Genomic DNA, 15,970 nt, shown 5'->3' with positions numbered 1-15,970 from the left:
GAAAGTAAAGAAGTTGAGTATTTTGTCAGGAATCAGATCCATGAACATTTCAGAGAGTGCAGAAAGACCGGAAGTTTAAGAGTTACGTCAAGAGTTTAAGAGCTCCTGGTCATCAAATTTATCATCATTTACATTTCTAGCATTTAGCAGATGCTTTTGATCAGAGCAAATTATATTTTAATCTCATTTGTTTTTTCTTTTATACGACTAGGCAATTGTTAGTTAAGAGCTATGCCTGAGAGCCCAGAAGTGGCAGCTTGGTGGTCCTGGGATTCGAACTCACAACCTTCCGATCAGTCCAGTCAGTCACATCACCTAGGGGTTAAAAAAAAGAGAAAAAGATAGAGGCAACCTATAAAATGCACTATGTTTAGAGTCGTAATGATGATGTGATGAAATCAGATGATTTGGCCATGAACATCAACTAAGAAGTTTACAAACCTTCCCTATACAACCGTATAGAAAATCTGTCTTGAACTGTTTTGTGAAGATTGATGAACTCTATTAGGTTAAAACATGACCATAACAGTAACAACAACAACAACAAAACCCCCACAAAATCTTTTGTCTCAGTCTCTATTGGTGTGAATGGAAGGGGATGTCTACATGCAGAGACCTAAGAATATAAAGAAGCTTAAAGGGGGTTTGAGATCACTTTACAACAATTTAAGCGTAACAGGAAGAGATTTAAGGCTGCTATTTTTGTTTTGTGTGTGTGTTTTAATATTGGAGCAAAATCTGTTATGAAACTATGCAGCATCTGTATAGGTTTAAACTCATTGCTATTTATTTCTTGCTAACGGGGGTGCCAATAATTTTGAAACTGATGCTATGAAAAGGATTGTTTTTTTTTTCCATTGAATTTTATTACATTTAATAAAACAGATGGACATGATGTGCTATGTTATACTACAATGATCGTGCTATCCTATACACATAGACCATATTTATTGATTTATATATTGATCGATTTATTCTGCACATAGGATATTTTGGCAGTTTGCCAGTTTAAGCCTAACCCGATAGTCCGTTCTTTGTACTATGCTCATTAACCTGAGTTTCAATTTCTAAACGATTAAAAGGAAAACTTTTTCTAATCCCTGAGCAGGAGGCTTAACTTTTTTTTCCACTGATTTCTTTCTTCACATGTCATCGAGGTTAGTCAAATTGATGGATTGTACTTCACTGGCTCATCTCCTTTGTGTGTGAAGTATGGGCTGTGCTGCGCAATGCGGACAGGTGAGCTCGCACCTGCCTGACAGGAAGGTCCTGTTTCGGATGTTTAAGTGAAATGTCTGATCGTTTGCTACTATTTTTTTTTTTTTTTTTTTGATGACTAGATCAGGCGTAACTCGAGGCAGCTGAAGATGGAAAAAGCCAGAGCCAGGTGCTTCGTGACCGCTGACGGATTATAGCCTCAGATACAGATTTTCGTTCCTAATGAGTGGCGGCTGAACCACTCAGAGTGTGTTTCGCCTTTAATCAGGCACGCACTCGAATCTCCTTCAGGAGAATCTCTTTCTTTCACCGACGGTGCTCTGGGTTGTTCTTCACAATGAGCCTTAAAGTCTGGATATGGTGTCTGTTTTTTGTCTGTGAGTGTAAATTTGCTCAGAGTGTGTGTTCGTGTTTGGGCGTTTGAACCAGAATCGTACGGCGTGTTCTCGCTTGCAGAACGAACCAGCCTGGACATGCATCTCAAACAATGTAGGTCAGGGATGTTCATCCCAATAATTTACACCAGCATTTACGTTTCACGACAAGAGTTGACGCTTGCCTTAAACGTAATAATGTACGGTGTGTGTGTGTGTGTGTTGCAGAGCAGAAGCTCAGTGGAAGCTCATCATGATGGCGTGCAGGGCAGCCACACTTTTCACCCTGCTCCTGAATTATCTAGCATCATCTAAAGGTAAAAACAACAAATCTCCTAAGGGAAAATAAAAAAAAAATACCCTGATGTTATTGTGTGGTTAGATTTTGTTCTGCGCTCAGACCAAACTAATTTGGACACTCATTTTCCAAACAAGTGTTATTGTCTGATGACAATATCATTGGCCAAGGCGGAGCAGGTGTCTATTATGAGGCGCTCAATAGAATGAATACTGGGTTAGGTACTGATATTAATAGACCGAAATCAAAGCTGTGGAATAAACAGTAATCATAACACTTCACGACTCCTAATGTACAATAAACCAGGAAACGTGTTGTCTCAGCATGCTAGCGCATGTTTGATTGATTTGACTACATTTGCAGTGTTGTGACGTTCGACTTCCTTGTTTGACTATTTGCTTTGCCTAGTACACAGAGGAAAGTGTGTCAGCTTTAAAGGCCAGATAGTTCCTCATTAACCTCTTTGTTTGTAATTAATACACAAGTTCATACGGTATGCAAGAAAAAAATGATGCGGATGTATGGAAATTTAAAATGGCGGTCAGTCTGTGTTATATGTTGAATGAGTCGAATGTGATTGGATATGTGATTTCCTGCCACCTTGAAATATGTTCAGTCAAAACATGTTGTGTAGCCAAAATATGCAGCTCTGTTTAGGCTGCTTGTGTGAGGAAAAAATATGAACGAGAATCTCGCACTCGAATGCATTCTGTAAGTTAAAAGGAATGTTTCAGCATTTTTTCAGCCTTTTTTCTCTTCAATCTACCCACATCTGCTTTAGAAGATTTTTGCCGATAAGGATCTTAAAAAAACTTTAAAAAAAACTTTTAAAAAAAAAAAAACCTCTGACAGGTTTTTTTGTTCAATCCATCTTTTTAAGTTTAATGTTTTAACATTCCACAATGTGATAGGAAAAGCCTGTGTGGTATAAAAACACATTAAAACACTTCTGTTAAAATAATACAGTATATACAATAATAATAGTCCACTTCTTTTTTTTTTTTCCTGAGTTGAGACACAATATTCACGTTATGGTGCGTCTGACTATTAATAGTCCTTTGATCATATCTAAGCAATTCCTGTTCTCAAAATGCTAATCTTACTGCATAAATTTGACTACATTTAACATACTAGGGCTCATTTCTTTGAAAATGTGCATGAATTTTGATCCCGACAATCGACAAAGTCTGGTAGAGTGACTTTTCTTCAGGCCCATAGATCGCTGCTGCTGCTGCTTCTGGAATAATAAAAACAAATCTATCTGTCGCGGAAATGTGTCGGAATCCGGTGGGGTGGGTTTTTGCACCTTAGTGTTTACAAAAATCTACTGAAAAAATAAAAATAAAAAACAAGTTTGGAGCAGCGAAAAACTTCATTCCTGTCAGTATTGTTAGCGGTTGAAGTTTAGCTACGTTGCTATAAATCAAATACTGGCAAGTTGAATCTCTTACTGATGAATAAAATGGTTCAGAAGAGAGTTTTAGGATATAATACATAAAGTGTACCACTTTCATTAACAAATACTCTAAGCACATTTCGCATACCATTGGGCATTGGACAACCATTATTTTTGTCCAGTATGGTGGATCATTCGCCATTCTGGTTATAAATACGGTTTTATTTTGTTCTGTTTTGTTTTTTTCCCCAAAGTGAAAATGACAAAGTTTACATGTGATACTATAAATACTTCTGAGAATTTGCATGAAAAACATGTGAAATACTGATACACCAGATAACTTACTGATGTGTCCATGCAGGCTTCAAACGGGTTAGCAGTTGATAAAACACTGGAAAAAATGAAACATTACAGAAAGCATTGCAGTGAGTGAGGGATGAGAGGCAGAAAACAGCAATGCATTTTGGGTCGGAGATTTGTATTTCTACACTGGAGTGTACAGTGAACTCCAATAATAGACAATCACATTTGTCGGAAGTATAATGGCAGATAATCCAGTAATTATATAGTGTACACCTATTATATAGCTGTTTTGAATTGTCTGATATTAACCGACGTTCTGAAGCCCTGGCCTCTTTCCACGTTTCATACTTTTCCGTCAAAAGGTTTTGAGAAAAATTATCCAAAAAATAACAGTTAAGTTTTCTTTATTTGTCATTTATACATTGAAATTCTTACTTTGCATAGCTCATCCTTTGGGGGTTGGGATCAGAGCACAGAATCAGCCATAATGCACAGCCCCTAGAGCAGGGTGGGTTGGGGGCGTTGCTTAAGGTCCCAATGGTGGCAGCTTGGCAGGCTTGAACCCAAATCTTCTGGTCAATCACCCAGAGGCTTAACCACATGAGCTACCACCGCCAGTAGCACAGTAACTCAACAGTGAATATTTTCCACCAAAAACAGGTCAAACAAACCTACAACAAATTGGCAAATGTTATAAATGGACAGAGATTAAAGACCCTGTTGGGATTCTTTCCTTGTTTGCACAAGTTATCACTCAAGCAGTTCAAGCAGCAGATCAGTCTGGTGAATCTGTGAGCTCATTTACTAAGAGAGGGTAGATAGTGCTTTCCTCTTCATGTGTTACGCTGCGATGTGCCAAAGCCTGCGAAGCGGTTTCCACTTCCTGATTCGTATCTTTCATGTTTTAGGAACTACAGTACGCCTATAACCTGAGCCGCTCCCCAATCTTAGGATTTTTAATTCCCTATGTCATGATCATTATTCATAACTTCAACCACTGAGTCCAAGATAAAATATGCAGCAAAACAAGGCATGATCTGGAAATACAATACAAACCACAATAGCACAATAGCACAATGTGTTCTCATGGTGTCAGGGATCTACATGATAATTGACTAAGTAATTAATTCAGCTTGACAGATTCAAAGCAGCACCCTGCTACTATCTAAGACTTTGGCATGACAGTATGTTTTTATGTTATCTCTTTAACGTGCCGTGACAGGTGCTCTATCTCCTCCGCTCAACCCGAGTGTGGAGTTGCTGGATTTCAGGGCTTTGGCTCGATGGCTTCCTGGACCAGGGAACCCAAAAGGAACCAGATACTCCCTGGAGTTTATAGACATTGAGCATTTGTAAGTCTAAATCATTGGTTAAATTTCTGTTTTATAGACTCAACGCTGCCTGAGAGCCACATTTGGGTGCTTAAAGGAATTGTTCAACCTTTTGCTGAAAGATTTTTTCATGCACTTCAAACCCTGATGACTTGTTCGGTTACAAATGTAAAGTATTTCATTTAAATGAAACATTTCCTGTACCAGAAGTTCTTTCAGCACTTAGCACTTCCTAAATACTATAACAAAAACTTGTTTACACACCAACATGTATGGGGTGGTGGTGGGGTGGGGGGTGGGCGGGATCAGATGTTTTTAAAAATGTCTGTGACATAATATTTAAAGATATAATATTTTTAGAAGGAGCCTCCAGTGTTCGTTGTAGCTTTTCTGACATGATGTGAGATGTTTTGCGGTTTGCCGAGAACATGCCAGAGAGCGTGTTTTTTTTTTGTTAACGTCATGAGAGTGATAAACATGAGGGTGTAACGATTCACCTCCCAGATTATGATGTTATTAAAGAGAAATGATTGAGAGTTATGACTAACTGGATGAATAACATCTAAATCGAAGTAAATCCTCATTACTGGCTAAATAATAATAAAAAATAATATTAAAAAAAATAATATTTTGTTTATACACAGATCAGGCATAACATTATGAGCAGTGAGAGGTGAAGTGAATAACACTGAGAATCTCTTTATCATGGCACCTGTTAGTGGGTGGGATATATTAGGCAGCAAGTGAACATTTTGTCCTCAAAGTTGATGTGTTAGAAGCAGGAAAAATGGACAAGCGTAAAGATTTGAGCGAGTTTGATGAAGGGCCAAATTGTGATGGCTAGACCACTGGATCAGAGCATTTCCAAAACTGCAGCTCTTGTGGGGTGTTCCCGGTCTGCAGTGGTCAGTATCTATCAAAAGTGGTCCAAGGAAAGAACAGTGGTGAACCGGCGACAGGGTCATGGGTGGCCAAGGTCACTGATGCATGTAGAGGAGAGAAGGCTGGCCCGTGTGATCCGATCTATCAAATGAGCTACTGTTGCTCAGATTGATGAAGTTAATGCTGGTTCTGATAGAAAGGTGTCAGAATACACAGCATAAAGGATCAGGGCTGTTTTGGCAGCAAAAGGGGGACCAACACAATATTAGACATGTGGTCATAATGTTATGTCTGATCGGTGTATATATTCGACATTTCCTCATACTACAACATACTAAATGACCCATGTGTGAAAGATTAGCATTAGATCCTGTTTTTTTTATTTTTTATTATAGGGTAGACGATACAATAAAAAATTAAATTAATTGAAGTCAATTCCCACTAAGGTCCATTATAGGATGGAACCCATCAGATATTTTCCTCCTATATGGATGGATTGGTTTGTTTGTTTCTTTCAAGAAATCTTGTTTTTTTTTTCTTCTCTTTTTTACCTTTTTAAATGTTTAACAGCACAATTTCACTACTGGTGAAAAACCCTGAGCTGCATTTTTACACACCTGAGGTTCTCTAGTGCAGAGCTAAAGAATCAAATATCAGACACTGAGCATGTCCCGGCAGATCATTGGCAGTTAGTGAAGTACACATTTGTATATGTTTGCTTCTTCACCATTCTTTTTAACCCCTGATTGCTCTGTTGTGTTTTTTGCGGTGGCTGCTGCAGATGTTTCTAATGTAAATGAATAGATATGTGTAGAGGGTCTGGCAAATCTTTATTTATTTCGAGAAACAAATGAAAACATTATATGAATACACAGGAAAATCGTATTTATTTTTTTTATTTATTGTAGCTCATCGTCATCATGGAATCAACCCGAAGACTGTACGAACATCACCTTGACGCAATGCTACCTGATCTTCAACCAGAGAATTCTGACTGAGTATTTCGTAAGAGTCGGAGCGAAATGGAAGGAAGAGCGGTCAGAATGGACGTGCCTGCCACGTAGCTTCCAGCCGTATAAATACAGTGAGTATGAACACATCCTGAAGAACACCATTATCTTCACAGTGAAGCACGAAGCATGGTAGCGGTAGCATCATGTCCATGGGATGCTTTTATTAATCAACAGGATTGAAGAGGTCAAGGTGGATGGATTTTCTATATTTTGAATGAAGTTGTTCTGGTTACCTTGCAGCTCTTCTGAGTGCTCCCCAGTTGTCGGTGTCTGCTGACCAAAATTCCATATGGATTTCTCTCAGTCATCCGGTCCAGTCGATGATGGAAGTGCGGATGAGATTCTCTGTTGACCTTTTTCAGATGACTGACAACAACACAGCAGAGGTAAAATGCTATTCATTTTCTTACACCAATAACATATGATGCAAGAATCCAGATATTTTTAGAATCACATTCATGTTGGATTTTTTTAAATCTGATTGGTCAGAAGCTAAGGCTTAATTGTCCGCATAATTTAGGTCTAACGAAATGATATTCTGTAAATATTTAAAAATGTTAGAATTTAATATATATTATTTTACAAAAAAAAAAAACTATAATTGTTATAGTTTATAATATGGTTACATATTCTCTGAATGGAATGTTTACTTATCAGTGACCTCAAGCACTTAAGATAAAGATGTATTATTTTACGCAAGAATGAATCTAACCGTAGATGTACAGCAAGGATGTTTTTTTTGTATATTAATAAATGACTTTTTGCAAATAAAACCCTCTGTTACAGTATAGTTTAAATCAGTTACAGCAATTGCAGTTGTATTGCTGTAGACTCAAATGAAACAAAGCGTGAGAGGTAAAGAGTGCATAATTTCACTTTTTTTTCCCCCCAGAAGCATATTGCACAGAATATAACTACAAAGTCTTCCAGCTTTGTGAATCTGCCGCCTGGGATGTACTGCCTCAATGCGTCTGCCCTTCTTACAGCAGAGGGACCCAAAAGCAACCAGAACGCCACCATGTGTGTTTTTCTGCATCTGGATCCAAATGGTATGAACCTCATACATGGAGTTTAGACCGTCACTTTTATAAGTGTGTGTCGGTAGCTGGTTTGGTGAGCGAATTAGACCAAGAGAATGAAAAGCACCAGATTTGGATTTTATCGGCATCTGTAACTTTTGCAAGTGTGAGTAAATGTGCGATTTGGGACGCAGTTGAAGAATCTATCAAAGTGGTTGAGCTAAAAATGCTTAAAAGGTATCGTCACAGCCGTGAAATAATAAATTTTTTCCCCTTCTCTCATGTTCTAGAAGGATATGTATGGGTGTTCATTGTGGCAGTCCTTCCACTGCTGTCCATTCCTGCTGTGGTTGGTTTGATTCTTATTTACTGCTACGTGAAGCCGTCAAAGAACAGCTGCATTCCCAAAGCTATGGTATGTCAGTTAAAGTCCAGAAATTATTATGCGTATAATATCCAGCATATAATCTATAATGAAAGTCTTTCAAGATACCCGACCCTGACTACAGTTCGTTCTCGTGTCCCTCACAGGAGATTATCGAAGGAACTGGAATGGTCCGAATACTGAACCCTGAGGATCCCCGAGCTCTTCCAATTTCATGGATATTCACAGATGACTGTAAGTCTGTGCATCAGGAATCGGGGGAAGACTTGTCTCAGGGTTACTACGGCGGGTATGACGGAAAGTTCAAGGAAGGTCTTCTTGCGCAAATCATGGACGAGTCAGATCAGGACACGCCTCCAGTCCGTGATTTGTACAGCACAGCTGCGAAGCTGGAGGAAGACTGGGAAAGTCCGACAGAGACGGAATGTTGTTCTGATGGCTTGACACTAGATACAACCTCATTCCGAGACGCGATTCCACCAAGTGACCAGATCAGAAATTCGTTAGACTCGGTACTATTCATGTATGATGAAAACATGTTTGAAGAATATTTTGAGCAGACAGAATCTGAAGCAGAGACGGAAAGTCTGCGTTCTGATGCCGTTTTCGGAAGCAACTATGAGCCCAGACCTGACCCACGCTGGATGCCCAATTTATAACACTGAACTATGAAGTGTACAATATTCAAAACTCATACATGGTGCTGTTTTTTTTTTGTGTGTTACTTTTTACAACCCGGCTAAAGTATGTAGCTTTGAGTGGAATATTGGAGTGGCTGAATAGATCATTTGAAACACAACAGCAAATGATCTGTCACTTTTTTTTTTTTTTTTTAATAAAGATGATTGATGATGATCGATTTAATGCTACTGAACTATCCTGGCCGCAGGCATCTACTTAATGAGTGTAATAAATTTTGTCCTTTTGTTCTGACGTGCATATTCTGGTCCTACAGAAGTGATTTAATTCTAACGTACCATATGGAAGTAGCTTTTGAATTTAGACTGCTATGAACGAGGGTTTCTACTAGACCAGGGTTTGGAATATGTGTTCAATGAAAATACCTTAAACATACATTTATTATAGGGTGTATTTGGGGAATTTTACTTACTGTGAGTGTAAAAAGCAATGTGACTAATAGCTCCCCCTTGTGGTGTATTGTTCTTTTGTTATTATACCATACACATGAGGTGCTTTAAGTCTTTTTTTTTAAAAATCCCGAAAGGTTCAAGTCACATCCGTAATGAAGACATGTTTGATGTTATTTTGAAGGAATGTAAAAATCTTTTTAGTGAAAGCTAAATACATAATAAAAAGCTATTTTTTTTGTTAGGGTACTATGAAGTGTCAAAAGGATTGAAATCAGCTGCTACCTCTTTAATGTCTGAAATGTTTATGATCTGTGAAGCATGAAGAAAGATTCAGACATTATATATATATATATATAAAAAGGTGTTTTTATCAACAGTGATGTCTTAGACATTTGTATCATATTTTGTACACCAAGAAGGAATATAGACAAAATAAATATGCCATTATACTCTTTGTTTAGTTTTCTTAATAATAATAATAATAATAATATTATTTACAGCTCATCCTTCCGGTAGTTTTGTGTTCTCTAACACGTCCTTTTGGTAGTTTCATGTCCTTTTCCTTTCAGTGGTTATGTCCTGGTCCTTATCTTTTCAGTATTTTTTCTCCTTGTCCTCTAACTTGTCCTTTCAGTAGTTTCACATCCTTCTCCTTTCAGTAGTTTTGTCCTCTAACCAGTCCTTTCAATAGTTGTGTGTCCTCTAATTTGCACTTTCAGTAGCTTCACGTCCTGATTTTTGTCCTTTCAGTAGTTTTGTGTCTTCTAATTAGTCCTTTAATTAGTTTCATGTCCTTCTCCTTTCAGTAGTTGTGTCCTCGTCCTTATATTTTCAGTAGTTTCGTGTCCTTGTCCTTTCACTAGTAGTGTCCTGGTCCTTTCAGTAGTTGTGTCTTCATCACTGTTCTTTCAGAAGTTTTGTCCTCTAACTTGTCCTTTCAGTAATCCAGTGGGGGTTTATTTTTTGTCCTCAGTCAACTTTTCTTTTTTTTTTTATTCCCCCCCAAACAAGGAAGAGAAGAAGCTCTTCTTCTCTGTCGGTAAACGGAAAGACCTGCTCAAGCGAACATTTCTTTGCAGAGGCGACGCAGTCTTCTCATTCTCTTTATCCCGTTTTTGTACCTGCTGCTGCACTTGCTGGCATATCACCAGACGCATGTCCTCCTGGACGAGAGAGGAAAAAGTAGAGAGAGGATTAAAACACACAAAGCAGTGCTATGAATAACTCTCAGAACCACATCATTATGCCAAACAAGTGATGGTATCTCTCTGCCCGTGGGTGTGACAGTGTACCAGGATGGAGGTATGAGAGAAGAAAGAAAGCTGAAAAAGAGGTACACAGTTGGTATGCTGTTTGAACAGCGAGAGGCAGTGTGTTATCGTGGGAATGAATCAGTCTTTCATTACAGACTGTATTTATTTTGTCTTTGAACTGATTATGATGAGGTTAAAGGCTGGGCAGCAGCAGCATAGAACTACTGGTTGCACTGGTGGTTCTTTATTTACTATCATTATTATTACTACTATCACTAATAATAAAAAAATAAACAATTATAATAATGATTATTATTTGTCTTATCATTAAGATACAAAAGGGAAAAAAATAAGGCAAAAAATATACAGAAAAACAGAGTAAATCAAATAAAATAAAATAAAAACCCAAGAATGTGAATAAAACAAAAGATAAATATAAAACAATATAATAAGATAAACAAACAAACAAAAAAAGTATGTATACAAATAAGCTTGGTAAAAAAAAACAACTAAGAATTAAATTAAACAGTATTATTATTTATTATCAATTTAATAAATAGTATGTATGTATTTATTTATTTATAGAGAAACCTTATTCTACAGTTTGGTTTTAATAAAAGATTTAAAAAAAAAAAAAAAAAAAAAAAAAGCAGCAGTTCCAGCAGTTAAACAGTGTGTGATTTATGGTACTGTTTAACAATTGTTAGCAGGAATTTCTAGTAAATGTGGAACTTAATACAGTCAATTAGCTTGCACAAGAATGCACCTGAAGCATGTAGCAAAAGTTCAACATAGTTATGAAAAATAAGCTGATCTACAGTCTAGGTTTTATTTAGAAAAGACAAAAGACAAAACGAAGAGTGACAAATAACCCTACTGTGCCTTCTTTAAGATTTATGACAACCACACAAGATTCTGTTTATGAAACCAGTTTGTCAACATTGTTTAACTCTCTCTACAAGTCAGTTTCTCCAGCAAAATTATTAAACACTTCTTCCGTACATCTAATTATAACATTTAAATGTCATCCTTCTTTATAGCCCCCAAGATAGTTAAACAAACAAAAACAAACAATAAAAAAAAAGTCATGACACGATACTGAACATTTCCCACAGCTCCGTCTATAGAATGTGGTACTGCGGAAAAAAGAAATCGATCACACACCTGCCAGGATTCGACTTCCTGAGAGAGAGCCACCTTGTGTCGGATGGTGTTCAGGAGCTGCTGGTTGAGCGTGTCACGCTCCTGCCGTGCCAAGGCCAGATCTTCCTCCAAGGCTCTGTGATGACAACATAGTAAAAGCATGAAACCATTAGGAAACAAGGTCAGACAAAACCCGAAACTAGACCTGCGTCAGTCCAAACAGCTTAAAATCTTAAACACTGCTGTTTCGTAGAAGATTGTGTATTTACACACCATGGAAATACAAGACATTCCTAAAATGTCTAAAAAGTTACGCTTGGATAAGAAGGACGAATGAGATAACTTGAGAAAGTGTATCACTCTTAGACTCTTTGGCTGGTGTTGCTATTTTTTGCCCAGTGACTAATGAAGAGATAAACCAGTTTATGAAATTTCATGGAGTGGAAATGTAGTAAATAACCTGTATGGAGGTTTGTTGGAATCACTGCGGAACGGCTTCAGTTCCTCTCTTAGCGCCGCTAATTCATCCTGGTTGGATTCAAGCTATGGAAATGCAGAAAACACAAAAAAGGGGGTGAGATAAAGTAAAGAAATCCATCTGTATATATTTGTATAAATAAAAATATTTGTAAAAAGACTGTTTACACTTAGCTTTGATAAAACTAAGTGTATCTTTAAGGATGTTAATAAAAGTTTTTTTCAGTGGAAATGGTTCTTAGAAATATCATTAAGTGATTATAGATAACTAGAAGGCTTACTTCATTGAAACTGAAATCATCCAGTAAGACATGCACTATATTGCCAAAAGTTTTGGGACACCCCTCCAAATCATTGAATTCAGGGGTTGGGCTCGGCCCCTTAGCTCCAGTGAAAGGAACTCTTAATGCTTCAGCTTCATACCGAGATATTTTGGACATGAGCCAGTCAAGTTCCTCCACACCAAACTCGCTCATCCATGTCTTTATGGACCTTGCTTTGTGCACTGGTGTGCAGTCATGTTGGAACAGGAAGGGGTCATCCCCAAACTGTTCCCACAAAGTTGGGAGCATGAAATTGTCCAAAATGTCTTGGTATGCTGAAGCATTAAGAGTTCCTTTCACTGGAACTAAGGGTCCAAGCACAACAACTGAAAAACATCACCTGAATTCAATGATTTGGAGGGGTGTCCCAAAACTTTTGCCAATATAGCCAAATATTAACCACAATAGTACAAGCCACAAATTAATATACTGAGGTTTCTCCAGATCTAGTCCAAATTCAGACAAATATCCTGTAGAACACAAATTAATCTACTACAGCTGATAGAGTTGGTTGGTGCTCATTAGGATGCCATAAAAACATGAACCAACCTCTTTCTTTAGCCTTTCAATCTCCTCTTCTTTCTCTTGCAGGACAGCAGAATGAGCCAAGATGCTTTCTGTGGCCTGTCGAACCAAATGACATTCATTGGGTAAATATATTAAACATTATATAATGTTTATAATTTTAATAATATTTGTACTTTATATAAATAGAAACAGATAAAAGAGATATAAATCCAGGATATATAGCTTAGAAATCAAGTGTAGGTCATGCAACAGTGGCAGTCAGTACAGTACACACACACACTTATATAAAGAAACATCAACAATGATCGTTACAACTACAGACAAAAAGTTTCCATGAAAATGAGATCAACATCTCAGCTACCTCGCATTCTCTTATCATATAAATACTCACAGGTGAAGTTTTCTGCTAAATAAACCCATTAAAACCCTTAAGGATGTACAGGTCACATGACTGTTAGCAACAAATACACTAGTACCATGACTTGTGTAATTAGTGTATATATATATATATATACACACACACACATATATATACACATACATATATATATATATATAAATTTCCTCACAAAATTAGCATAAGGGTGTTCTATATGCATAATCACTGTATATTTTGCATTATTTTGACCAAAAAAACCAAAAATGTTTTCAGTGTATTTATATCTCAAGCTGTATACCAAACTAATTCTATTTTACTGCTTATTTCACTAACAATCTGTCTCAAAACATGTCCAGAAATTTGACATTGAAATTGTTTGTTTTACTCCTCACACAGCAACACTGAAAATGTGGATAGTCAGATTTAAGAAATACGTGATACGAAACGTGATTTCATTGCTTATACTAAATTAAATTAAAACCTTAAACACTTGTTTTGCACATTACTTATCTTGTTTTTCATCACAATTTCATACAATTCTCTATATTTATTCCTTAAATCTCTGCATTTTGTATTTTTTGCTATATTTTGTTAAATTGTGTAATATTTCGTTATTTTATATATTTTTTGTTATATTTTTGTACCCTAAATTTGGGTATTTTAGTATTTTTTTGTTATATTCCTTCCTATTTTATCTATTACCTGTGTTTGTGGATACTGCTGGAAGCTGTGAATTTCCCTTTGGGATGAATAAATTATGTATGTATGTATGTATGTATGTATGTATGTATCTATCTATCTATAATTAGTTATAAGTAGTCGACTGAATGATGTAGAGTGAGCATGACCAAAGCACCAAAGCAAAATATATAATAATGAAATAAATAAATAAATATATTATATATATATATATATATATATATAATATGAAATATATAATGATGAAATAAATCAGTGATCTTATTCATGAATTTCTAACTATGTGATCAAATCATGTTGGACGAAGTTATGTTAATGTTAAATGTTAAAGTAAATTTAACGTAAATCATTTCTTTTCAGTAAAGTATATACACCAATCAGGCACAACATTATGACCACTTGCCTAATATTGCCTTTTGCAGCCAAAACAGCCCTGACCCATCGAGGCATGGACTTGAACCCATGGACTAGATCCCTGTATGTGTTCTGTGGTATCTGGCACCAAGATGTTAGCAGCAGATCCTTTAAGTCCTGTAAGTTGCGAGGTGGGGCCATCTCACAACTTACAGGACTTAAAGGATACTTTTAATAGATACTGACCACTGCAGACGGGAAATGCCCCAAAAGGAGCTGCTGTTTTGGAGATGCTCTGATGAGCTCCTGAAGGTGCTAATAAATACTAACCTTACCTAAAGAAGGCCAATTTTATTGCTCCTTTAATCAGTACAACAGTTTTCAGCTGTGTAACATGACTCCAAAAAGATTTATAATCAATTAGCCTTATCAACTGATTAGCTTGGATAAGCAAAGATAACATGAGACAGAAACAGAGGACTGATGGTTGCTGATAATGCCATGGTAGATCTTTCTTCTTTCTTTTTAAAAATCCATTTTTTAAATGGATAAAATGGGCTTTTCATTGGGCAAATTTCCAAGTGATCCCAACTTTTCATAAAGGTTAGTGTAAATCCGCAGTGCTAACCTGAGATTGTTGCAATTCATTCTGTAGAGACAGAGGGAAGGATGTGATCTCCTCCAGACTGGCTTCTTCTCCTAATGCTTGGACTCTCTGCTGGAGGCTCCGATTTATGGTGCGCAACTGGAACACTTCACTCTGGTGCTGCTCCAGCTGTAGAAAAGTCCAAATCGATTTCGGTCAAACTTTGATGCTGGTGAATGATAGCACTGAACACTGTGTCTAAGACAAAACTCTTTTAAATGACACTGATCACAAAAGAGGAAGTTTTCATCAAATCTGGACCCTGTCCCTACTACCAGCGCCTGCTACCTCAGAAAACTCATAAAAACAGTTCCGCTTCACTTCAGTGAGGTTTACGATGCTATTCATCATCATATTCCTAATCTCTGATCTCGCTTCTCTTCTCACCTCACCCTCCTTTTCTTTCAGATTGGACTGTAGCTCGAGGAGTCTCACACGCAGTCCTTCCCTCTCCATCCTTATCCGCTCGTTGTCCTCGTCCGAGGACTTCAGCTGCTTGTCCATGTTGGAGCATCGCTCTTTTAACACTCGATTCTGTTCAATAAGTAAAGAGAACAATCATATCAGCATGATGTTTATATTCGTGGGTGACAATATTTATGAAGGACTCTCTCTGTATAAAACTAAGCACATTAATTAGACTCTTAGCGTTTTTATTTAATACAAAATATAAAAAAACAAGAGGTAAAGAGGCAGGCAGGTTGGAATGGGTGGAGAAAGTTCTGTGTGATAGAAAAATATCAGCGAGAATCAAGGGGAAGGTGTACAAGACAGTGGTGAGACCGGCCATGATGTATGGTTTAGAGACACTGAGGAAGAGACAGGAGTCAGAGTTGGAGGTAGCAGAGCTGAAGATGT

The 15,970-nt window shown here is 37.1% G+C and overlaps 2 protein-coding genes across 4 annotated transcripts in view; one reads left to right on the top strand and one right to left on the bottom strand.

Annotated features, from left to right (window-relative positions):
- The first annotated feature begins 1,365 nt into the window (after nt 1–1,365).
- On the top strand, nt 1,366–9,570 carry crfb12 (cytokine receptor family member B12). Of its 3 annotated transcripts, none has more exons than XM_058382932.1 (8): nt 1,366–1,707; nt 1,821–1,909; nt 4,812–4,941; nt 6,711–6,886; nt 7,056–7,201; nt 7,711–7,864; nt 8,125–8,249; nt 8,366–9,570. In XM_058382932.1, the coding sequence occupies exons 2-8, from the start codon at nt 1,846–1,848 to the stop codon at nt 8,876–8,878; spliced, it is 1,308 nt and encodes a 435-aa protein (XP_058238915.1). In that variant the 5' UTR covers nt 1,366–1,707; nt 1,821–1,845; the 3' UTR covers nt 8,879–9,570. The 3 variants fall into 3 exon arrangements, with proteins under 3 accessions (XP_058238915.1, XP_058238914.1, XP_058238913.1); XM_058382931.1 differs by having other exon boundaries at nt 1,367–1,707; nt 7,708–7,864; nt 8,128–8,249; nt 8,366–9,565; XM_058382930.1 differs by having other exon boundaries at nt 1,369–1,707; nt 7,708–7,864; nt 8,366–9,560.
- A 681-nt stretch (nt 9,571–10,251) lies between these two features.
- bicdl2 (BICD family like cargo adaptor 2) overlaps nt 10,252–15,970 on the bottom strand; it is a 10,217-nt gene continuing 4,498 nt past the window's right edge. The window contains exons 6-11 of the mRNA XM_058382929.1: nt 15,500–15,646; nt 15,095–15,241; nt 13,056–13,130; nt 12,167–12,249; nt 11,728–11,842; nt 10,252–10,473 (exon numbers count right to left, since the gene is read on the bottom strand). Of these exons, the coding sequence (XP_058238912.1) occupies nt 10,303–10,473; nt 11,728–11,842; nt 12,167–12,249; nt 13,056–13,130; nt 15,095–15,241; nt 15,500–15,646 (738 nt within the window). The 3' untranslated portion in view covers nt 10,252–10,302. The remainder of the gene's footprint in view (nt 10,474–11,727; nt 11,843–12,166; nt 12,250–13,055; nt 13,131–15,094; nt 15,242–15,499; nt 15,647–15,970) is intronic.

The sequence above is a fragment of the Hemibagrus wyckioides genome, linkage group LG28, assembly GCF_019097595.1.
Source record: "Hemibagrus wyckioides isolate EC202008001 linkage group LG28, SWU_Hwy_1.0, whole genome shotgun sequence".
NCBI lineage: Eukaryota > Metazoa > Chordata > Actinopteri > Siluriformes > Bagridae > Hemibagrus > Hemibagrus wyckioides.
This window is presented reverse-complemented; position numbering and strand designations above follow the sequence as displayed.